The 24,006-nt window shown below is 38.4% G+C and overlaps 1 protein-coding gene across 3 annotated transcripts in view; it reads left to right on the top strand.

Moving 5' to 3' along the window:
* The first annotated feature begins 623 nt into the window (after positions 1 to 623).
* BTBD8 (BTB domain containing 8) overlaps positions 624 to 24,006 on the top strand; it is a 104,869-nt gene continuing 81,486 nt past the window's right edge. For 2 of the 3 annotated variants that reach the window (XM_032423803.1, XM_032423795.1), the window contains exons 1-2: positions 624 to 918; positions 6,612 to 6,809. In XM_032423803.1, coding sequence (XP_032279694.1) covers positions 770 to 918; positions 6,612 to 6,809 — 347 coding nt within the window. In that variant the 5' untranslated portion in view covers positions 624 to 769. The remainder of the gene's footprint in view (positions 919 to 6,611; positions 6,810 to 24,006) is intronic. The other variant, XM_032423812.1, reaches the window with a different exon arrangement.

Below are 24,006 nucleotides of genomic sequence, written 5' to 3'. Positions count from 1 at the left end.
AATTACCTCCTCCCTTCCTCGTCATAAATATTATGGCTTTATAGGCAAAGCGCTGGAATACAAGCTGATATTTCTCAGCTAAAGTTCATGAGCGGTTATATGAGCCACTCCCTGGATTAGGAAGCGATGGGGGTCTTTTAGACTCCGTACACACCCTTTGCAGGGGACTCAGGAGTGTTCTAACTCTTGCTGATTTTATGAAGTTCTTTCCCCAATCCTCACACCCTCAGTTTTTCTTGCCCAAACCAACAAAATTAGGGAGCGAGACTCGCCACAGGAAAGGTCCTGTGAACCTGTTCTTTCCTGGGAAAAAAAGCGCTGACACCCCAGGAAGACTTAATGTGGAAAGGCTCGCAGGTTGATTTGGACTCGGCTCGCAATAAAACATCAACTAAAATGAGTGGTTATAACGCACCACCCGCAACGCAAAGACATCGAGGAAAAATAACCCAGAGAGATTGGTCACTTCCCTGGAGATGGTTTGTTCCCTGGGCAACGGGGACGGGGTGCCCGCCGGCCGAAGTAAACAAAGCTACTACGCCTGCGCACACCCTTCCTGGGTCACGTGTCGGCGCGCCTCCCAGATTGCCCGGGAGAGCGGTCCCGCGGCTATAAGGGACCGTGTGCAAACTGGAGAGGCGTCAACCTTTCCCTGAGGGGCGGATTCGGGTAGGAGCGGAGCGTTGGGTCGGAAACGCCCCCTTCTTCCGCAGCCGGAGATTGAGATCCTGAACTGGGCCTGCGGGGTGCCGCGGTACCTTTGTGGGACATGGCCGGCTGTGGGGAGGGTGGCGCGGCGCCCGTGGTACCTCTGGGGTCCCCTGGAGTTTGCACTAAGGGGTTGCAAAGGAAGGGGCCCTGTGAGCGGCGCCGGCTGAAGGCGGTGGTATCGGAGCAGCTCAGCCAGGATCTGCTCAGGTAGGAGGAGGCGGGAACTCTGGCTGCTTCAGTTCTTAAGGCATCCGCCTCCGCCCCAGAAGCTGTGGCTCTTTCTCGGCCACTCCATCCCTCCCCTCCTCGTGGTCCTCGCCTCAGGCTTTTGTGGGACGTGCACCAGTCTCCTCACTACAGAGCAGTTCCCTCGCCCTAAAAAACCAATCCCGAGCACCTCGGAGAGCACGTACCAGATTAAAAAAGGAAAGCAAAATTAGTATCATAGTTATGTGCAGCACCAGTTTACGACAATAAGACGAATAGGCTTAGTTCTTGAAAGACGTATCGCTAAGGTCGGGATGGATCCAGGTTTCATGGTCCTGACGCGTACACTTTAAAAAAATAAGCTTAGTTTGAGAAAAATGATAAAATTAGGTATAAAAATGAATATTTATTTAGATTAAGGAAAAAAAGAACAAATTAGTGGAGTCTTGGAGGTCTCTTAATTCTGAACTTTCTTTAAAGAATTTACCAGAAATGCTTACAGAGAAATATTTCCTGATTGCAAACTGGTTTCCCCTCTCTACCTAGAACACTCTACAGCTCCCAGCTACTCCCAGCTCCCATGAGGACGCAAGCAAATGGAGGGTTGTTCTGAAGCTTAACTCAGGCTATGGTGAATCCAGTTAATGACATCTCAGTTTATAAAGAAAATGAAGCTTAGAAATATTCCCTAGCCAATTGCCATTTCCACCAAAACTGATTTCGTGAGCTTTAGTGTGCATCAGAATCACCTGGAGGGCTTGTTAAAACTTAGATTTACTGGGTCCCGGATCATAGTACTCATTCAGTTGGTTAGGAAGAGAGCTTTTGCATTTCTAACAAGGTCCCAGGTGATGGTGATGCTGATGCTGGCTGCCTGGGTCACACTTTAAGAACTACTGAATTAGAGTAAACATAATTACCACTAATAACCAATAGCTGTGCAGCATTCTACATTTTTTTTTAAGTGCTTTCTATCCCTTACACTTAGGCTTCAGCGGCTCTAAACTGTGCTTTCTATAAATTAAAAAAATGTCCCTTTAATTTGGGCTTATCTGCCAGAGATGCTGCTTTGTCTCCACCAGTGGGGGATTAATGTAAAAGATGGAAAAATAAAACTGAAGTTGTTCTGTTTCTAGGCTGAATCTGTAAGGATGAGGCACCCCTTTTCAGTGACTTTATTCTCCTGGCTGTATTGTAAGTCTTAAGGTGTCAGGAATTTAAGGAAGATAACATGTCTGATTTATATAAAGAAAATGAAATTAAGGCATAGTAGGTGAACTTTGTATCCTCATCTGAGCAGTAATTAAGGATAGGATCCTGAACTTCCAAGTTCCTATTATAAGCAAAAAAAAAAAAAAAATGGCAGTTTTTTTAACAAGAAAACTTCGTATGTGCACCCAGCACCCTAATTGCTGTGCCTAATTAATCTTTTTCAAACACAGCAATATAATGGATTTATTTTGCAAATATTAATGAAGTATCTAGCACCCGCCATGTACCTAGATTTGTACTGGGTCCTGAAGAATCAAAGATTAATAAGACATAGCTTTGGTGTTGTGCTTACACTCTGGTAAGAGAGATAATAGTCAAACAAAAGTTATGGGGACTGGGGTGAGTTTGGGGAAGGCTTTTTAGGGTGACGTTTGAGTGATCTCTTGAGGATTGATTCATAGTTGATTAGGTAAAGATTAGGAAGGGAGAAGTCAGAGGATATCCAAACAAAGGGAATGGCTTTCACAAAGGCACAGAGATTTGAAAGAGTTTGATTTATTTTGGGAAAGCAAGTTGTATTAGATTCTTAAACAGCAAGGAACAGAGAAACCTCTGGGTGACCGGAGATAATAGGGTATATGGAGAAGTAAAATAGGAAACTATTTCAGTAGTCAAAAAGCCAGATCTGATGTAGAATTGGAAAGTTGATTGGAATATGACAGCAATTATACAGTAAGACCTCATTGAGAAGTGGACCATTATTCAGGACAATTGTAATAAAAATCCCTAAACTTATTGCTATTCTATTAGCTAGATGCGGGGTTGACTACCCTGTGAAGTAAGTCTTGGTATTATTCCCATTTAACAGATAAGGAAACTGAGCATTAGGCATGAAGTGGTAGAGTCCTAATAAAAACCTTGACATTCTGACTCCAAAAACGTTAAAATGACTTTCCCAAGGTCACACAAACAGAATATGAGCCCAGTCAGTCTGTTTTCTCTGCAGTAGTTCTACAAACTGATCTTCCAGTAATTTATTTCCTTCATCTTTGCTTCTATCCTTACCCATTTCTTTTTCTTACTCTTAGATTTGCTTTGAAACTCTCTTACAGTGTCATTAGTCGGTTTCTGTTTATTATAGAACATCTCTGCTAGAGTTTACTTGTTTAAATACCACATTGGCTGATGGCTAACCTTGGCTCATTCCATTGTTCATTCAGATGTGGTTAAGAGCATCAGGGTCATGTGCTACAAAGACGAGCCATAAATGAATTTGGTAGCTTTTTAGGAGGGGATTGTGGGTATGGCCTGCAACCAAAGTGACAGCAGATGAGGGTGAATGGGTAAACTAAGACTAGATCATGGAGGCCTTCTTTTTCAGTGAAGAGTTTGGAATGTATTGTGGAGGCAGTGGAGAGCTGTTGGTGTTTTTTAAATAAAAGATTAACATATTTAGATCTTGAGTTGAGGGAAGAAAAATTAGAAACAAGGAAACCAGCTAGGAGATATTGTATGATAGTCAAGGGATACATAATGGCAGTGGTGATGGAAAAAGTGAAAGGGATTCACATGTGCAATTGATGGACTCAGTGACCAATTACATGTGGAGGTACAGGGAAAGGGAAACACAGAAGATGGCACCAAGTCTTAGGGCATTTGAAAGGGAGGAGCATGGTGAATGTTGAGGAAGTCAGATGCAAGAGACCATTGGAAATATGTCTGGAGTTGAGAATGAAGGTTGGAATAGCAGATATACAGTAAAAGTTGGTGGTATCATTAGCACCCAGTTGTCCAAGCCAAAAAAGAGAGGTTATTCCCTTCCATTCACCTTCTACATCCAGTCACCAACTCCTGCCGATTTTATTACCAAAGTATATTTTAATTCCATTCCCTAGTCTCTATCACCATTGATCTCTCCTGGCTCGAGCCTTTACATCATTCATCTGCACTGTGCAGTAATTTTCTCATCTTCATTTTCATTCCCTGCTAATTTCTCGTCTACACAACTAATAGGTGATATTTTGAAAAATGAATTTGTCCATTTGGTGATTCGCCTTCAACTGTAAGATGGAGTTAAACTCTTTGCCTCTTATTTGTCTTTATCCCAGCAGCTTCATCTGTCACTTCTTAGCCCCCCAGTACTCTCTGCTGACCAGTTTGTAACTCCATACTCACACATACCTTAGCAAGGAACGTGGAGCCAGGAACTAACTATGACCTTGCCTTGCTTCCTTGACCAACTCTTTTTTTTTTGTTTTTAAAGATTTTATTTATTTATTTGAAAGAGAGAGAATGAGAGAGAGAGAGAGCACATGAGAAGGGGGAGGGTCAGAGAGAGAAGCAGACTCCCTGCTGAGCAGGGAGCCTGATGTGGGACTCGATCCCGGGATTCCAGGATCATGACCTGAGCCGAAGGCAGTCGCTTAACCAACTGAGCCACCCAGGTGCCCCCCCTGACCAACTCTTATTTGATCTTTGAAATCTCATTTGGTTTTCTTATCCTCTGTAAGGTCTTTTATGCCTATCTCTGAAAAAATTTTATTTATTTGTGTTATTGAATATATCACACTCTAATTTTCAGGCCGGTCTTCCCTACTATTCAGTAAAATCCTTGAGTGCACATATGTTTTAGTCATCTATCTGTACCCAGTGCTTGGTACATAGTACATGCTTAATACATCTTTAGTGATCGTCAGCAGTCCAAAATGCATTAGATAGCTTAATGCAGTAGTTGGCAGAGAAATGAGATGGAAGAAAGCTGGACCTAGACATGGTTGAGCCTTTGCTCCAACCTGTCCTTCCTCTAGACTTTACTATTTGATGAGCCAGTAAACCCCCTTTAATATTTAAGCCAGTCTGAGTCAGATAATTCTGTTACTTGTAACATACAAGATATACTTGTAACTGAGATAAGTAGTTTTATAAAATAAAAAGCACTATATTTTCAAATTGACAATTTTTAAACACATTAAATTTTTTTATTTAACAAATACTCATGAGCGTATCTTAAGAACAAGGCAGATTCCCTAGTGATGGTTGTATGGCTACCAGCTGCATTGCTTCCTTATTCACTTGGGGAAGAGTGGAGGATGGAGCAAAGGTGGGTGGGAGGAAGGAATAAATTGAGTATTTGTGCAATTTGAGTTTTTATTAATGTTTGAGAGACCAGTACATTTTTGCATAACTTTAAAAACCACTTATGAAAATAATTTATTGATTAAAATATTGACTAAAATGCTTCTGTTTGCTGATTGTTTCCAAGGTTCTGAAAGTTTTGTGCTCTGAAGCATTTGTTTAGTGTAAAATACAACAAAATTCAACAAGCAGATATTGAGTTCTGTATACTGAATATACTGTTTTTGCCTTTGGGAATTTATTGTCTAGTAGGGGGAAAGACTCAAAAAAATAATGATGCAATGACAGAAGCTCTTTATAGAGGTATGCCTCAAGTGTGTTGGGATCAGAGGAAGGAGCCATTAACTTGATCTTGGGGGCATGAGAGTGTCAGTGGCAACATTCTACGCTTTCACTGTAATGGATATCTTTATCCATTAGTTGTACTTCCTATAGTGTACTGGTGTGATTGCCAGTTATATCCTGTGATAAGGAAATCCTCTGAGAATACATACCTTGCCGAAGACAATGATGTAGTGATATGAAGTATTATTTAGTATTTAGAAAGTAGAAATATATAGTTACCACAGGGACAAAAGATTATGACAGTTTGTATTATGATGCTGATCTCTGTTCTTCCTTCACTTTATCTGTAATCAGTGGGCTTTACCATAACCATGTGCATTAGTAAAGGGATTTGAATGTGTTATCCCATGAGCCCATCGTTTTAATAATAGATTAGAGTATAGTTTGTTCTATTTGTGTGAGGAAAAAACTGGAAAAGGGCTTAAAATGTCACATTCTTGACGGCCAAGCCTGCATTTCAGACTTGGTATTTAACAATAGTCAGAACAAAATGTACCAGTTTCTAATCTGTATTGTCTATTGTTATACTCAGCTTGCTTGTGTTGTTGACATTTTACTTCTTTTGCTTCTTTTAGTAAGATTTTTAAAAATATATTCTTTTCAATAGTCAGTGACCATATTACTTTGTGTTCTTTTTCTGAAATAAATCTTAAGTAGATACATTTTAAAGGAAAATCAACATAAATAGCAGAAGATAAGTTTTTATTATTACCAGAAGGAATTAAAAGATATTTTTTGGAAAAATAGTCTTACTCTTTTTAGTGTAATTACCTTTTTTTTCACTATGAATTTTAGAAAATTAGGTTCTAAGCAAGTATTAAACAGTGTTCTTTGGAATGAACTGAGAACAAACTCATTTTCATATTAACCTATTTTACTTTTGTTACTTACCTCTGTATTTTTAGTGCGTGCTATTTTGAAAAATTATTTTATAAAAATAGGTATATTATATATTTCTGAGTATCACTAATTAAACTATGGTTCCTTTTTATTCATTACAGGCTCCTAAGGGAAGAAATCCATACAGATGTTACTTTCTGTGTAGGTAGTACTTTGTTCAAAGCACACAAAGCAGTCCTTTTAGCAAGGGTTCCTGACTTCTATTTTCATACTATTGGACAGACATCTGATAATTTAACAAATCTTGAGTCTATTGCTGTGGAGAACTTTGAAGCTTCAGAATTTAGAAAATTTTTACAGTAAGTGCTTTATCTTTTTTCTCTTACATTTAAGTCTAATATACAACTGTTTACCTTTTCAACACATATGTGTGTATGTTTTTATTTCTTGTATTTTCATATCTGTTTTATAACCTAAAAAAAATCCATTCATTTAAATTCCAAATTATCTTAGTAATAGTATGAGTAGAGGCTAAGTAGGAGTATCAGAGTGTTAGGGGCTTAGTATTAGGAAAGACTAAGTACTAATTTGAGACTGAGCCTGAAAGAGGAGAAAGGGTGTGTTCTCTAGTAATTTGAATGACTTACTCTATGCCATGGTTTTTTGACAGTGGCACTATTGACATTTTGGGTTAGATAATTCTTTGTTGTGGTGTGTGTGCTGTGCTGTGCGTTGTAGGATGTTTAGCAGCATCCCTGTCCTCTAGCCCCTAGATGACAGTAGCATTCTTCCTGAGTCCCCCCTCCGCCCCCCAATTCCCAAGTTGTGACAATCAAAATGTCTGCCAGATGTTGCCAAATGTCCTCTTGGGGGTAGAATTAGCCCCTGTTGAGAACCATTGCTATATACTGACTTCTGTATTGTTGGTATGCAAAAATCATTGGTATGCAAGAACTGTTGGTATATACTGACTTCCTGACTTCCTTATTATTGGTATGCAAAACTTTAAATAAATTATGTTTGTAAAAATATGAGATCATAACTTTTTATTCTTATGGCTTGCATATGGTCAAAATTTTTGAAAATAGAACATCCATTGAGGGCGCCTGGGTGGCTCAGTTGGTTAAGCGACTGCCTTCGGCTCAGGTCATGATCCTGTAGTCCCGGGATCGAGTCCCGCATCGGGCTCCCTGCTCGGCAGGGAGTCTGCTTCTCCCTCTGACCCTCCTCCATCTCATGCTCTCTGTCTCTCATTCTCTCTCTCTCAAATAAATAAATAAAATCTTTAAAAAAAAAAAAAAAAAAGAACATCCATTGAACTTGTGAATTCATGAATTTTTACCACCTAAGTAATGGGAAAAATTAGTTTAAATTAATCCCCATTCTAATTGAATAGAATTTTATTTTAATGCTTTACTATTATCTGCACATATGTGTAATGATTTGACACTCATTTTTGCTAAATGTATCCAGAAGGGAAGTATTTTCTAATGTAGTTTCTCAAAATTATATCTCTTTTAGACTTATGACATTTAAATGACATGGACTCTAAGGCTAGAATGCCTGAGTTCAAATTCTCTGCTCTGCCATTTCGTAGCTGTGTGCCTCAAACTTAATCCTTCTGTGCCTGGAATTTCGTCAGGGGTGAAATGTCTGGCACCTAATAAGCACCATAGAAATTCACTAAGTTTTTTATGTTTGTAAATCTTAAAGTGTTTATTTGTATTTCATTTCAGTTTTTTAAATCCTGCCCTACCATAATTTCTTCCCTTTTTCCAATACATGGAAGTCGGTATTGTTCTAAATGATATTTTAGTGACTTTCTCTCATACCACCCATCACATACACTTACTCAGCAGGTGTCTATTTGTGCCCTGTAATGGGCAAGGTCCTGTGTAAAGGGCTAGGTATGTACTGGTTGGTGGCTCTTGATTTGAGTGCTGAATGATGACAAGTAAATGTGGAACTAAGTTTTAAAGCCAATACTGGCTTTTTCAAAGTTGGATTTTTGTGTTTTTATATTCTGGATCCTAAGTGTTTTTTGGTGCTAGTCTTTTAGTTATTTGCTGACATACATTTTGCCTGTAATCCAAATCATACTGACTTTAGTGTTGAAAATTATTTTTGGGTAATTAAATTTTAAGTATATTTGTGTGATTTGGTTTATTTTTCTTCTTTTTATGCTCTGACATGCTATGATCTGAATTCTTTATTATTTCAGAATTTCTTATATGAAACTCCTATATGCATAAATGGAAAATTGTCTAACCTTGACTTACCCTGTGTGTAAGAATAATATGACATAATTTAAACAGATACTTTAAGTGCAATTTAAAAAATCATTATCATTTCCCAGTATAGATCATAGGCTCATCATTGAGTTCCGACTATCAATTTTAAAATGTATACTTTTTTTTTTTTTCCTAGTTGGTGGTATATTGGCATTGTTCTAAGGACCAGGCTCTGTAGTCAAGCCAGGCCTACCACTTCTAACTGTGTGAACGTTGACTAATCACTTACTGTTATGTCCATCTGAAAAACGGACATAATAACAATACCTATCTCAAAGTGTTATTGTATGGGTTAAATTAGATGCTTATAAAGCACTTAGCACAGTGGTTTGGCATACAGTAAGCACTGAATACATTTTCATAAGTGTTATTTATAGTAGTAGGCCTGTCGTAGGCTCTATGAAATGATATATTTCTTGAGTGTATGTTTATTTTTATTTTATTTTCTTCTTTTTTAAAACTATTTTATTTTTAAGTAATGTCTACACCCAGTGTGGGGCTCAAACTAAGAACCCTGACCGAGATCAAGAATTGCATGCTCTACTGACTGAGCCAGCCAGGCTCCCCTTGAGTGTATGTTTAGATGAAGATGCATAGGATATGTCAAATTTTCATATATCAGATAAAGGAAGAAACTATATCAGTGTTTTCCTTTATTTATTGTCATTAAAAGTAATAGAAAAAAAAGATTAAGAGACAGCATGGTAGAGTGGAGGAGGCACTGGACTTGGCAACAAGGCAGAGATCTGCCTTCCAGCTGTGCATTATCTTGTTTTATGATTTCTTTAAGCCTCAGTTTTCTCATATTTAGAACAAGGAGGTTGGAGTAGATGGCTTTGTGCTTCAGAGCACTTCACAGGCCTCTATTTTAAGCACTTAATCATATTTTGTTTTGTATTAGGTTAGTCATGTATGTCTGTGGTTATATAAGCTCCTTGAAATTAGATCATTTCATTGATGTGAACATCCTCAATGGTATCTCGTATAGTGTCCTGCACAGAGAAAGTGCTTGTGATGTGCCCCCTTTTTTTTTTAGCAGAGTGCATTGAAATTTCATCTATATTAATATAAAGTATAAGGAGAGGATTATAATATAAAATATTGAGATTAATTTTTTCAATGAAACTTCTGAAAAAATTTTTTAAATTTTACTTATGAAATTCAGTTCTTATTAGTGGCTTTATTGCACATCCTTTCTCTTTAGATAACCAATAAAATTTTTGAAATATTGTTATATTGCTACTTACTGTAGAGTCCTTTGGTATTATGCACTTGAGTTAGAGTGGGAAATACAGTCTGTGAAAAATTGTTTTATATACAGCAGCATCATACATGATTCAAATGATTGGCAATGGAAAATAGTTGTTGCTTCATGACCTCGTGATTAAAATTCAAAAATTCAACTTAGTATAAAAATCTTCAATTTTCCAAGAAGACCTACCCCGTTGTAGGTGTCAGAGTGTGTATGTGTGTGTGCGTGTGTGTGAGGAAAGAAAAGAGGAAAGACCTTTTTTTCTTTTCACTCAATGGTTTATTCCATAGTCTTTTTTTTTTTTTTTTAAAGAGGAATGACCTTTGAATTTGCAACTTAACATCAATTAACTGGGGGATGCTAAGATAACTTGTCAGGAAGGTATAAACACATAGAGCAGCACAGAACAAAAGATTCTGTTTCCCCTGCAGCTTTTTCAGGTAATGGGTATTTTCTCTCACATTCCTTATACTAGCAGGGCTCGAAGTGGGTGGGATAGGTGTCTTGTTGTATTCACTGTATTTAACTATATTTTCTTATTTTCTGTATTATTGATGCTCTGGCATCTGGGGCCTCACTGACTGGGCAGAGATTACTCCTCCTAGGGTCAGGTCATCCTAAATCCATTCCAACACCCCCACCTCCTCAATCTGGTTCTTATTCTCCACAAGGCAATATTCCTCTGCCCTAATCTTCCCAGGGCCAAACACCAGGCAACTAAAGATCATCCTCATAGCCCAGAGCATGCCCCACCCCTCCCCACCTCACCTCCAGCCCCAATTATTAAAACTATCTAATATTAAGCTTCTTCGGTTGTTTACCTTGCCCCACTCATTCCTTTTCACAGAAAACATAATAAAGTCTTCTGCCTGTGCTTTGCTCTACCTCCTGCTTCCAGACCAACCCTATTGCTTCCCCATGTGGCCATTACTGGTGTGGTGTGCCTCTCTCTGCTTGGGTACTGCAAATTACAAACTATCTTTTCAATGGCAGTCATTTCCTAATCATTTGGCTCAGCATACCTGAATAAAACCAATTGCCAGGTGCATTTTAAAACATTTGAAAACCAATTGCTGCCTTTAGATCTTTCTTCCTCCCATCTTCCTAAACTGTCTTTGAATCTCATCTTTCTAGTCTATACCACTAGCCAGTCATCTATAGACCCTTAAGTCAGTCCTCCTCATTTCACTTTTTAAAAAATATGTTAATTAATTTTTATTTTTAATTCTAGTATAGTTGATATACAGTATTATATTAGTTTCAGGTGTACAATATAGTGATGCAGCAATTCTATACAATACTCAGTGCTCATCATGATAAGTGTACTCTTAATCCCCTTCATCTATTTCACCCATCCTCCCCACCCACCTCCCCTCTGGTAACCATCTGTTTGTTCTCTATAGTTAAGAGTCTGCTTTTTGATTTGTCTCTTTTCTTCTTTGTTCATTTGTTCTGTTTCTTAAATCCCACATATGAGTGAAATCAAATGGTATTTGTCTTTCTCTAACTGATTATTTCCCTTAACATTATATCCTCTTGATCCATTCATGTTTATGGCTCAGTAATATTTCATTGTGTATATATACTAGACCTTTATCCATTCATCTATTGATGGACACTTGGGTTGCTTCCATAATTTGGTTATTGTAAATAATGCTGCAGTCAACATAGTGGTACATATAATCTTTCCCAATTAGTGTTTTTGTATTCTTTGGATAAATACCCAGTAGTGGAATTACTGGATCATTTAGTAATTCTATTTTTAACTTTTTGAGGAACCTCCATACTGTTTTCCACAGTGGCTGCACCAGTTTGCATTCCTACCAACATTGTATGAGGGTTCTTTTTCTCTACCTCCTTGCCAACGCTTGTTTCTTGTCTTTTTTGATTCTAGCCATTTTGAGAGGTGTGGGGTGATATCTCATTGAGGTTTTGATTTGCATTTCCCTGATGATGAGGGCTGCTGAACATCTTTTTATGTTTCTGTTGCCATCTGTCTGTCTTATTTGGAAAAATTTCTACTCAGGTCCTCTCCCCATTTTTAAATGGGATTATTTGGGTGTTTTTTGTTGTTGTTGTTGTTTGGTGTGGAATTGTGTAAGTTCTTTATATATTTGGGATACTGACCCTTTATTGGATATGTCATTTGCAAATATCTTCTCCCATTCACTGGATTGTCTTTTAGTTCCATTGACTGTTTCCTTGGCTGTGCAGAAGCTTTTTATTTTGATATAGTCCCAGTAGTTTATTTTTGCTTTTATTTCCCTTGCCTCAGGAGACCTATCTAGAAAAATGTTGGTATGGTTGATGTCAAAGGTATTACTGCCTGTGCTCTTTTCAAGGATTTTAATGGTTTCAGGTCTCTCATTTAAGTCCTTAATTCATGTCAAGTTTATTTTTATGTATGGTGTGAGAAGGTGGTTCAGTTTCATTATTTTGCTTGTATTGTAATTTTCCCAACACCATTTGTTGAAGAGACTTTTCCCCATTGCATATTTTGCCTCCTTTATCGAAGATTGGTTTACCATATAATCATGGGTGTTTTTTTTTTTTTCTTTAAAGATTTTATTTATTTATTTGACAGAGAGAGACACAGCGAGAGAGGGAACACAGGCAGGGGGAATGGGAGAGGAGAAGCAGGCTTCCCGCGGGGCAAGGAGCCCAATGCGGGGCTCAATCCCAGGACCCTGGGATCACGATCTGAGCCGAAGGCAGATGCTTAACGACTAAGCCACCCAGGTGCCCCATAATCGTGGGTTTATTTCTGGGTTCTCTATCCTGTTTCACTGATCATTGTCTATATTTTTATGCCAGTGCCATACTGTTTTGATTACTGTAGCTTTGTAGTATATCTTGAAATCTGGGATTGTGATACCTCCAGCTTTGTTTCTTTTTCAAGATTGTTTTGGCTATTCAGGGTCTTTTGTGGTTCCATACAAATTTTAAGGTTGTTTGTTCTGTTTCTGTGAAAAATGCTATTGGTATTTTGATACGGATTGCATTACATGTGTAGATTGCTTTGGGTATTATAGACATAAAAAAAAAAGATCTATTTATTTATTTATTTAAGAGAGAGATAGCATGAGCGGAGGAAGGGGCAAAGAGGGAGGGAGAGGAAGAGGGAAAGAATTCCAGGCAGACTCTGTGCTGAGTGTGGACCCTGATTCTGGGCTCGCTCTCCCAACCCTGAGATCATGACCTGAGCCAAAATGAAGAGTTGGATGCTTAACTGACTGAGCCACCTAGGCGCCCCTGGTAGTATAGACATTTTAACAATATTTGTTCTTCCAGCCCATGAGCATGGAATATATTTCCATTTCATTGTGTCATCTTCAGTTTCTTTCATCAATGTTTTATAGTTCTCAGAGTACAGGTCTTTCACCTCCTTGGTTAGTTTTATTCCTAGGTATCTTATTATTTTTGGTGTAATTGTAAATGTGATTGTTTTCTTAATTTCTCTTTGTGCTGCTTCTTTTTTAGTGTATAGAAATGCAGTGGATTTCTGTACATTGATTTTGAATCCTGCAACTTTACTGAATTGATTTATCAGTTCTCATAGTTTTTTGGTGGAATCTTTAGAATTTTCGTTATGTACAATCATGTCATCTGCAAATAGTGAAAGTTTTACTTCTTTACCAGTTTGGAAGCCCTTTATTTCTTCTTTCTGTGTGATTACTGTGGCTAAGACTCCCAATACTATGTTGAATAAAAGTGGTGAGAGTAGCCATCCTTGTCTTGTTCCTGATCTTAGGGGAAAGCTCTCAGTTTTTCCCCATTGACGATGATATTAGCTCTGGGTTTTTCATATATGGCCTTTGTTATGTTGAGGTGTGTTCCCTCGAAATCTACTTTGTTGAGCGTTTTTGTCGTGAATGGATATTGTACTTTGTCAAATGCTTTTTCTGCATCTATTGAGATGATCATACGGTTTTTATCCTTTCTCTTGTTGATGTGATGTATCACATTGATTGAGTTGTGGATATTGAATCACCCTTGCGTCCTGGAAATAAATCCCACTTGATCATGGTGAATGATTTTTTAATGCATTGTTGGATTTGATTTGCTAATACTTTGTTAAGGATTTTTGCATCTATATTCATCAGACATATTGACCTGTAGTTTTCTTTTTTTTAGGTGTCTTTATTTGGTATTGGTATCAGGGTAATGCTGGCCTCATGGAATGAATTTGGAAGCTGTCCTTCCTCTCTTATTTTTTGGAATAGTTTGAGAAGAATAGGTATTTTTTTTTTTAAGATTTTATTTATTTATTTGACACAGAGAGAGAGGGAGGGAGCGAGCACAAGCAGGGTGAGCAGGAGAGGGGGAAGCAGGCTCCCCGCTCAGCAGGGAGCCCGATGTAGGGCTCGATCCCAGGACCCTGGGATCAGGACCTGAGCCGAAGGCAGACACTTAACGGACTGAGCCACCCAGGTGCCCGAGAAGAATAGGTATTAACTCTTCTTTAAATGTTTGTTGGAATTTACCTGTGAAGCCGTCTAGTCCTGGACTTTGTTGGGAGTTTTTTTGATTACTGATTTAATTTCATTGCTGGTAATTGGCCTGTTCAAATTTCTATTTCTCCTGATTCAGTTTTGGGTGGTTATATTTTTCTAGGAATTTATGCATTTCTTCTAGGTTGTCCAATTTGTTGACATATGATTTTTCATAATATTCTCTTATAATTCTTTATGTTTCTGTAGTGTTGGTTATTATTTCTCCTCTTTCATTTTTGATGTTTATTTGCCTCCTCTCGTTCTTTTTTATTTTTATGAGTTTGGATTAAAGTTTATTAATTTTGTTGACCTTTTAAAAGTACCAGCTCCTGGTTTCATTATCTGTTCTATTGTTTTTTAGTTTTTATTTCACTTATTTCTGCTCTAATCTTTGTTTTTTCTTTCCTTGTGGTTTTGTGTTTTGTTTTTTTTCTAGCTCCCTCAGGTGTAACATTAGGTTGTTTATTTGAGATTTTTATTGCTTCTTGAGGTAGGCCTAAATCGCTACAATGTTGCCTCTTAGGACCTTTTTTGCTACATCCCAAAGATTTTGGACCATTGTTGTTTTCATTTTCATTTGTCTCCATGTATTTTTTTTCCCTCTTTGATTTCTTGGTTAACCTATTCATTGTTTAGTAGCATGTTAACCTCCATGTATGTGTGTTCTTTCCAGATTTTTTTCTTATGGTTGATTGCTAGTTTCATAGCATTGTGATTAGAAAAGATGTATGGCATGACTTTCATCTTTTTGAATTTGTTTAGATTTGTTCTGTGGCCTAACTTGTGATCTATACTGGAGAGTGCTGTGTTTGTACTTGAAGAGAATGTGTATTCTACTGTTTTAGGATGGAATGTTCTGAATATATCTGTTAGATCCATCTGGTTCAATGTTTCCTTGTTGATTCTGTTTGGATGATCTGCCCATTGATGTAACTGGGGTATTGAAGTCCCTTATTATTATTGTATTACTATCGATTACTTCCTCTATGTTTATTATTATTGTGTTATATATTTGGGTGCTCCCATGTTGGGTGCATAAATATATACAATTGTTATATCTTCTTGTTGGATTGTTCCCTTTATGGTTATATAGTGTCCTTCTCTGTCTCTTGTTACAGTCTTGTTTTAAAGTCTATTTGTCCAGTATAAGTATTGCTCCCCTGGCTTTCTTTTCACTTCCATTTGCATGATGATTGTTTTTCCATCCCTTTACTTTCAATCTACATGTGTCTTTAGTATGACATGAGTCTCTTGTAGGCAGCATATAGATGGTTCCTGCTTTTTTATCTATTCTGTCACCCTATGTCTCCTGATTGGAGCATTTAGTCCATTTTCATTCAAAGTAACTATTGAAAGGTATGGACTTATTGCCATTTTGTTACTTCTTATGGTTGTTTTTGTAGTTCTTCTCTGTCCTTTCTTACTCTCTTCTCTCACAGTTTGCTGGCTTTCTTTAGTGATATACTTGGATTCCTTTCTCTTTATTTTTTGATATCTATTAGGTTACCATTAGGCTTATATATGACATCTTACACATACAGCAGTCTGTATTAAGTTGATGGTTCCTTAAGTTTGAACCCATTCTTAACTCCTTTTCCCCTACCCCTGCCACATTTTAGTTATATGGTGTCATACTTTATATCCTTCTATTTTGGGACTCCCTTGACTGATTTTAGTAGATAAACTTAATTTTACTGCTTTTGTACTTCTGACTTTTTTTTTTAAACAACTGTTTGTGGTCTTTTCTTTCCACTGAAGGAGTCCCCTTTAAAATTTTTATAGAGTTGGTTTAATGGTGATGAATTCCTTTAACTTTTATTTGCCTAGGAACTCTTTATGTCTTCTCCAGTTGTCAGTGGTAGCCTTGCTGGATAGAGTATTCTTGGCTGCAGATTTTTTCCTATCAGCACATTGAATATATCATGCCATTTTCTTCTGGTTTGCAAAATTTATGCTGAAAAATCAGCTGATAGCCTTATGGGGTTTTCCCCTTGTATGTAATTGTTTTCTTTTCTCTTGCTGCTTTTAAAATTCTTTATAACCACTTTTCATCCTTTTAATGACTGTGTGTCTTGGTGTGGACCTCCATGGGTTGATTTTGTTGGATGCTGTCTTTGCCTCCTGGATCTGGATTTCTGTTTCCTTCCCCAGATTCAGTAAGTTTTCAGGCATTATTTTTCAGATAAATTTTCTGCTCCCTTTTCTGTCTCTTCTCCTTGGATCCCTATAATGCAAATGTTATTTTATTGGTAGTGTTGCTGGCTTCCCGTAGTCTATTTTAATTTTTTTATTACTATTTTTCTCTCTCCTTTAGCTTGATTACTTTCCATTACTCTGTCCTCCAGGTCGCTGATCCATTTTTTTGCTTCCTCTAGTCTACTATTTATTCTCTCTAGTATATTTTTAATTTTTGTTACTGAGTTCTTCATCTGTGATTGGTTCTTTTTCATATTTTCTATCTCTTTGTTGAGTGTCTCACTGAGGTCCTCCACTCTGTTCTCAAGTCCAGTGAGTATCTTCATGACCATTACTGTAAATTCTCTGTTAGACATATTACTTATCTCCATTTTGTTTAGCCCTCCTGCTGTGATTTTGCCCTGTTCTTTCATTTAGTACATAGTCCGCTGTCTCATTTTATCTAACTTTCTGTATCTGTTTATATGTGTTAGGAAAGTCAGCTATCTCTCCTCCTCATGAAAGTAGTGGCCTTATGAAGAAGAGGTCCTATAGTGCCCTGTTGTTCTGTGTCCCCTGTTGACCAGAACCTGGCACTTCAGAGGTATCTTTTATGTGTGGTGTGTGTAACCTAGTGTTGTTGCTGAACCACATTTGCCTTCAGTCTAGTTGTCTGCAATGGCTCTCTTTGCCTGTTGTGAGCAGGATTTGGCCCCTGTGTTGTTAGTGGGTCAGTCTGGGACTGCCTTGGGCTTGACTGAGTCAGACCAGGCATTTGCCAGAGATGCAATGGCATGGAACTGCAGGGGTTTTCCCTGTGTTGTCTTCTGAGAAGCTTTCATTGGTGGGTGGGGCCTGCAGTCAGACCTGATGTCTGTCCCCAGCCCACTGCTGGGGCTGCATTTGGACTGGTGTGTGTTGTTAATTTCCCCTCTCCCCCAGGGCAGGAGTCACACTGAAGTGTTGATGGCTCCTGTCAGGGGTGCTTGACACTGCCAGGCTTATGGCACTGCTTTAGATGGGCTTCAGCCAAGGATGTATTCGATGGGGCAGGTCTGCAGCAGAATGCGGGATGGGCTGTGAGGAGCCAGTAGGTCTCTGTCAGTCAGTTGTGGGTCAGGGTCTGCAGCCCCTGGGGGAAAGTCCTGCCTAGGCTCTGAAGGAGAGGGCATTTCTGCAGCAGAATGGGGGTGTGAAGCATGCTTTAGCATGTAGGTGGAGAGTGTACATGCTCTGCTTGTTCCTGTAGGTGCTTGTGTATCTAGGCTTTGGTGTTGGAGAGGGAAATGGTGCTTAGCAGCTGTTTTGTTCTTGGAGAAGTTCCCTAAGATCCCTGCCCCTCCAGCACACACTCTGAGATTAGTAAATAAATCCCCTTCCCATATACCCTAGGCGTTCAAACTGCTGCTTCTATGCTGTATTTCTTCTGGCTCTTTGTTGTGCTCTCTCTTTAAAGGAGGGGACTCCTGGCTCTCCCAGAGTTCTGCCTGCTGATTTTTAAAGTTCCAGGTGTTAAGCCCTACTGATTGTTAAGTCCATATGGTTTTCAAAGCCAAATGTTGTGGGGATTCATCTTTCCCATGTGGTTCCCCCAGGCTGGTGTCTGATCCTCTTTACGCCCATGGTATCCCTCCCTCCCACAGACAGTCCCAAGGGCCGTTGGCTCCTGACAGCATCTCCGCCCTTTCTGCCCTTTTTGATGTGGCCTCTTCTCTACATTTAGCTGTGGAGAGTCTGTTCTGCCCGTCTTCACTTCGTTTTCTAGGTTATTTACACAGATGTGGGTGTTATCTAGTTGTATCCATGGGAGAAGTGTGCTTAAGATCCTCCCACTCCACCATCTTCCCCAGAAGTCAGTCCTCCTCATTTCTCAAAAAAATTCTTGTCAATTTCTCTTGTAATGTAATTCTTGGTAATTAAAATTGCAACATATGTTTCCAATACCATGGCCTCTTGGTTCCTTTAGTTCTTGTCTTCCAGTAATCTTGTTCTGCCTCACTACCATGTCAAATCCTAAATCATGTCAATAACAATAAACTGCAATCCTCCATAATCTTGATTCCAGACATTTCAACCTCTAACTTCTTCCCATCTCTCTACCTTACTCCTTTAAAACTCCTGAATCTAATAATTTATTGACTCCCATCAGGACCTGCAGTGACTCTTACCAGTTTTATTGTCTCTTATCCTCTTATGTCCTTGTTTCTATCCTTAGTTTAAATTTTTTTTGTCTATCATTATATCACTTCCTTTACATACAGCCTCTTTTCCTTTGTCCCCTCTGAATTTGCCTTGTATGCATGTCAAAACCCCAAACCTTAAATCCAGTTCTTTGACTCCTCCACGCCTGCATTCACACAATTAAATGGCAGGAGAAAAACACATGGTATTTGGTCTCACTTTAAATCACGGCCATGAACCTCAAGTAGGTACTTAGTGCTGACTGTATGCAGTCATATGATATTTCCCTAGTCCTATTTGCTCTCCTTCTCTCCTAGATTATTTCATACCTCCTTTTTGTTGAACCCTCAGCTGTTCTTCCCCCATCTTCATTCTCACTTGATGACCTTTCTTTATATTTCACTGAGAAAAATCAAAGCAATTAGAACTCTCACAAACTGTTCCAACATCTATTCATTTAGTTGCATTTACACCGTATGCTTTGTCTTTTCCCCTGTTACTGTTGATGAACTGTCAGTGCTTCTAAAACCATTCCCTCCACTAAAACCATTTTCACCCTCTTTTCTCCTATTGAGGGACATTGCTCCAGCAGTTTTCACTTTCCCAAAAGAAGTTTCTTTTCTTTTCTTTTCTTTTGGATCTTCTCATTGGTATATAAACATGGTATTTTATTCCCACTTTAAAAATAACAGAAGCCTTTCCTGACCTCATTTCCCTTCCAACTAATACTCTACCAGCTGGTACTCTAATGCTCTGCACCCTTTTATATTAAAGCTCAAGAGTTATCTATTACACTGCCTCCAGTTCCTCTCCTATTCTCAGTCTTTTAAAAAACTGAGATAGAATTCACGCACCTTAAAAGTCACCCTTCTAAACTGTATAATTCAGTCATCTTAGTATATTTACAGTGTTTTGCAACCACCAGTCTCCAATTCCAGAATATTTTCACCATCCTAAAAAGAAATTCCGTGCCCCCAGCAGTCACTTCCCACTCTCTCTTCCCCCAGTTCCTGGCAACCAATAATCTACTTTCTGTCTTTATGGTTTTGCCTATTCTGGGCATTTCATATAAGTAGAATCATATAGTACATGTCCTTTTATGTCCTGCTTTTTAAACTTAGTGTGATATTTTCAAGGTTCATTGATGTTGTGGTGTTTATCAGTTCTTCATTTGTTTTCATGGCTGAATATTTCATTGTATGGTGGATAAAGAGTCATCACGACCATCCTCAGGTTTGATGATTTGCTAGGACTCATAGGACTCAGCATATAGTCATATTCTGGGCTGTGATTTACTACAAAAGAAATAAAGAGAAAAGGAATATGGAGTGAAGTCCACAGGAAACTAGGCACAAACTTCCAAGAGTCTTCTCCCAGTGGAGTCACACAGGACATGCTTAATTCCCCTAGTAATGAGTTTTGACAACACTTCTGAAATGTTGTCAACCAGGGGAGCTCATTAGAGGCTCAGTGCCCAGGGTTTTTACTAGGTGTTTGTCATGTAGGCACCCTTTATCTATTGTGCATCCGTATTCCAGACTCCTGGAAGGAAAGCAGGTGTTAAGCATAAACCATATTATTCGTATAAATGGTTTAGGCACAACGAGCCACACTTGTCATTTATAGAATGCCAGGAACACTCTTGAAATCATGTTCCCGGATACCAGCCAAGGGCCAACCTTATAATTAAGTCTTTTAAAAGATAGTGTCAGGACTGCTATATTAAATCTCTTCTGTGCATATGGATATACCATATCCATTCATTGGTTGATAGACATTTGGGTTGTTTTGACTTTTTGGCTGTTATGAATAATTCTACTATGAACATTCATGCACTGATTTTTATGTGAACATATGTTTTCATTTCTCGTGTGTTATATACCTAGAAGTGAAATTGCTGGGTCATATGGTAAACTTTTGAGGAAATGCCAGGCTCTTTTCCAAAGAGGCTATACCATTTTACATTCCTACCAGCATGTATGAAGATTCCAATTTCTCTACATTCTTGACAACACTTATTATTATCTGTCATTTTGATTATAGTCACCATAGTGGGTGTGAAGTGGTATCTCATTGTGATATTGATTTGTATTTCTCTGGTGGCTATTGATGTTGAATATCTTTTCGTGTGCATATTGGCTATTATATATCTTCTTTGGAAAACTATGGAGTTTCTTTGCCCATTTTAAGTTGGGTCATTTGTCTTTATATTATTGAGACGTATTGTTTATATTTTGAAATTCTTTATGTATTTGATATTCTGTACATAGTCTCTATATATGAATTTTATTCTGGGGCACCTAGGTGGCTCAGTGGGTTAAGTGTCTGCCTTTGGTTCAGGTCGTGATCCCAGGGTCCTGGGATTGAGCCCTGCATTGGGCTCCCTGCTCCATGGGGAGTCTGCTTCTCTCTCTACCTCTCGCCCTGCTCATGTTCTCTCTCATGCGCATGCATGCGCATGCTCTCTCTCTCTCTCAAATAAAATCTTTTTCAAAAAAGAATTTTATTCTATAGGAAAGGATTTTAAAATTCTTTATATGTTCTAGATACAAGTCTCTTATCAGGTATGTGATTTGCAAACTCTTTCTCCCATTCTGTGAATTGTCTTTTAACTTTCTTCATAGTGTCTTTGAAAGTACCAAAGTTTATAATTTCTATGATTTTCACTTTATTTCTTTTTTGTTGTTGTTACTTGTACTTTTGGTGTTATGTGTAAAAAACCATTGCCTAATCCAAGGTCATAAAGACTTATACCCATGTATACTTTTTTAGTTCTTACATTTAGATCTTTCACCTATTCTGAATTAATTTTTGTATACAATTGTGAGGCTAGTATCCACCTTTGTTCTTTCATATTTGGATATCCACTTATCTCAGCACCATCTTTTGAAGAGACTATTCTTTTCCTGTTGGATTGTCTGGACACCTCTAAAGGAAAAACACTTTACTGTGTGTCTCCTTTACTTTTTTTTTTATTATGTTATGTTAGTCACCATACATTACATCATTAGTTTTTGATGTAGTGTTCCATGATTCATTGTTTGCGTATAACACCCAGTGCTCCATTCGATACGTGCCCTCTTTAATACCCATCACCAGGTTAACCCATCCCCCCACCCCCTTCCCTCTAGAACCCTCACTTTGTTTCTCAGAGTCCATAGTCTCTCATGGTTCGTCTCCCCCTCCGATTTTCCCCCCTTCATTTTTCCCTCCTACTATCTTCTTTTTTTTTTTTTTTAACATATAATGTATTATTTGTTTCAGAGGTACTGGTCTGTGATTCGTCAGTCTTAACACAATTCACAGCGCTCACCATAGCACATACCCTCCCCAATGTCTCCTTTACTTTTAATACTGTACTCATAGAATAATTCACTTCTGACCCTTCTGGTCACCAAATGTGTGGGAGTTTTCCCCCACACCAAACAGTTCTGAGATTCTCCAGATACCAGCTGGGGGTCCTACCCATTTAATTCAATTCTGACACTACCTGGAGATATTATTAGATCCCACAGGTTAAGGGTTTAGTCCCATGAGACTGTCCCAAACCCTTTTCACATGCAGTTGCAAGTCTGGGTTGTTCCCTGTGCTTCTGACCAACCAGCTATGAATTGAAGGGTCCCATGACTCCTTTCTCAAGTTCAATTAATTTGCTAGAACACAGAACTCACAGAACTCAGGAAAGGATTTTACTTACTAGATTGCCAATTTACTATAAAAGGATGTAACTTAAGAACAGCCAGATGAAAGAGATGGAAAGGGTGAGTATGTGGGAAGGGGTGTGGAGTTCCCATGCCCTCTCTGGGTGCACCACTCTCCCAGCTTCTCCATGTATTCACCAACCCAGAGGCTCACTGAATCCCATCTTTTAGGGTCTTTATGGAGGCTTTATTACTTAGGCATGATGGATGAAATCATTAGCCATTGATGATTAATTCAAACTCTCTTGCCAAGCAGCCCCATCCTTGGGGGCTTTCCAAATGTCACCTAGCTCATTAATGTAAACTCTGCTGTGGTTCAAAGGGCTTGTTATGAATAAGAAGAGCCATCCATTCCACTTCTATTGCCCTGGAGCTATTTCAGGAGTTGGGAACAAAGCTAAGCATTATAGCAAAAATGTCCCTATGACTGTTGCATAGGAAATTACAAGGGTTTTAGGAGATATGTGCCAGGAACAGTGGACAAAGGCCAAATATATATTTCATGTTATAAATCACAATATCACCACACTGTTGTCAAAAGTTAGTTGCCCATATATGTAGTTCTATGCACTCAGTTCTGTTCTGCTGATCTATATGTTTATCCTCATGCCAGTACCACACAGTGCAGATGACTGTAGCTTTGTAGGAAGCTTAGAATTTGGGAAGTATGAATCTTCCATCTTTGTTCTTTGTCAAGATTGTTTTGACTGTTCTGGGTCCCTTGCATTTTTTTTTTAAAGATTTTATTTATTCATTTGAGACAGAGATACAGAGAGAAAGAGAGAGAGCAGTCGCAGGGGGAGAGGCAGAGGGAGAGGGAGAAGCAGGCTCCCCGCTGAGCCAGGAGCCTGATGCAAGGCTTGATCCCAGGACACTGGGATCATGACCTGAGCTGAAGGCAGACGCTTAACCATCTGAGCCACCCAGGTGCCCTTGGGTCCCTTGCATTTCTATTTGAATTTGAGGACTGACTTTTCCATTTCTGCAGAAAAGTAGTTGAATTTTGATAGATACTGCATTGAATAGAATCTGTAGAGCAATTCAGAGAGTATTGCCATCTTAATAATCTTAAATCATCTAGAATGTGTTTCCCTTTATATAATTGCTTGCAGCATTGTTTTATAGCTTTGAATGTATAAGTGTTATGCTTTTTTTGTGAAATATATTCTTAAGTATTTTATTTTTTTGATGTTATTGTAAATGGTACTATGTTCTAATTTCCTTTTAGACTGTTGATTTCTAGTATTTAGAAATACAATTGATTTTGCATATTGATCTTGTATCCTGCAACCTTGTAGAACTTGTTTAACAAATAGGTTTTGGGGTGGGTTTCCAAGGATTTCTATATACAAGTTTGTCATTTGTAAATAGAGATAGCTTTAGTTATTCCTTTCCAATCCAGATGCCTTTTATTTCTTTTTCTTGCCTAATCCCCTGGCTAGAGCCTCCAGTTAAATGTTGAA

The sequence above is a fragment of the Phoca vitulina genome, unplaced genomic scaffold (genome assembly GCF_004348235.1).
Source record: "Phoca vitulina isolate PV1807 unplaced genomic scaffold, GSC_HSeal_1.0 scaffold2, whole genome shotgun sequence".
NCBI lineage: Eukaryota > Metazoa > Chordata > Mammalia > Carnivora > Phocidae > Phoca > Phoca vitulina.
This window is presented reverse-complemented; position numbering and strand designations above follow the sequence as displayed.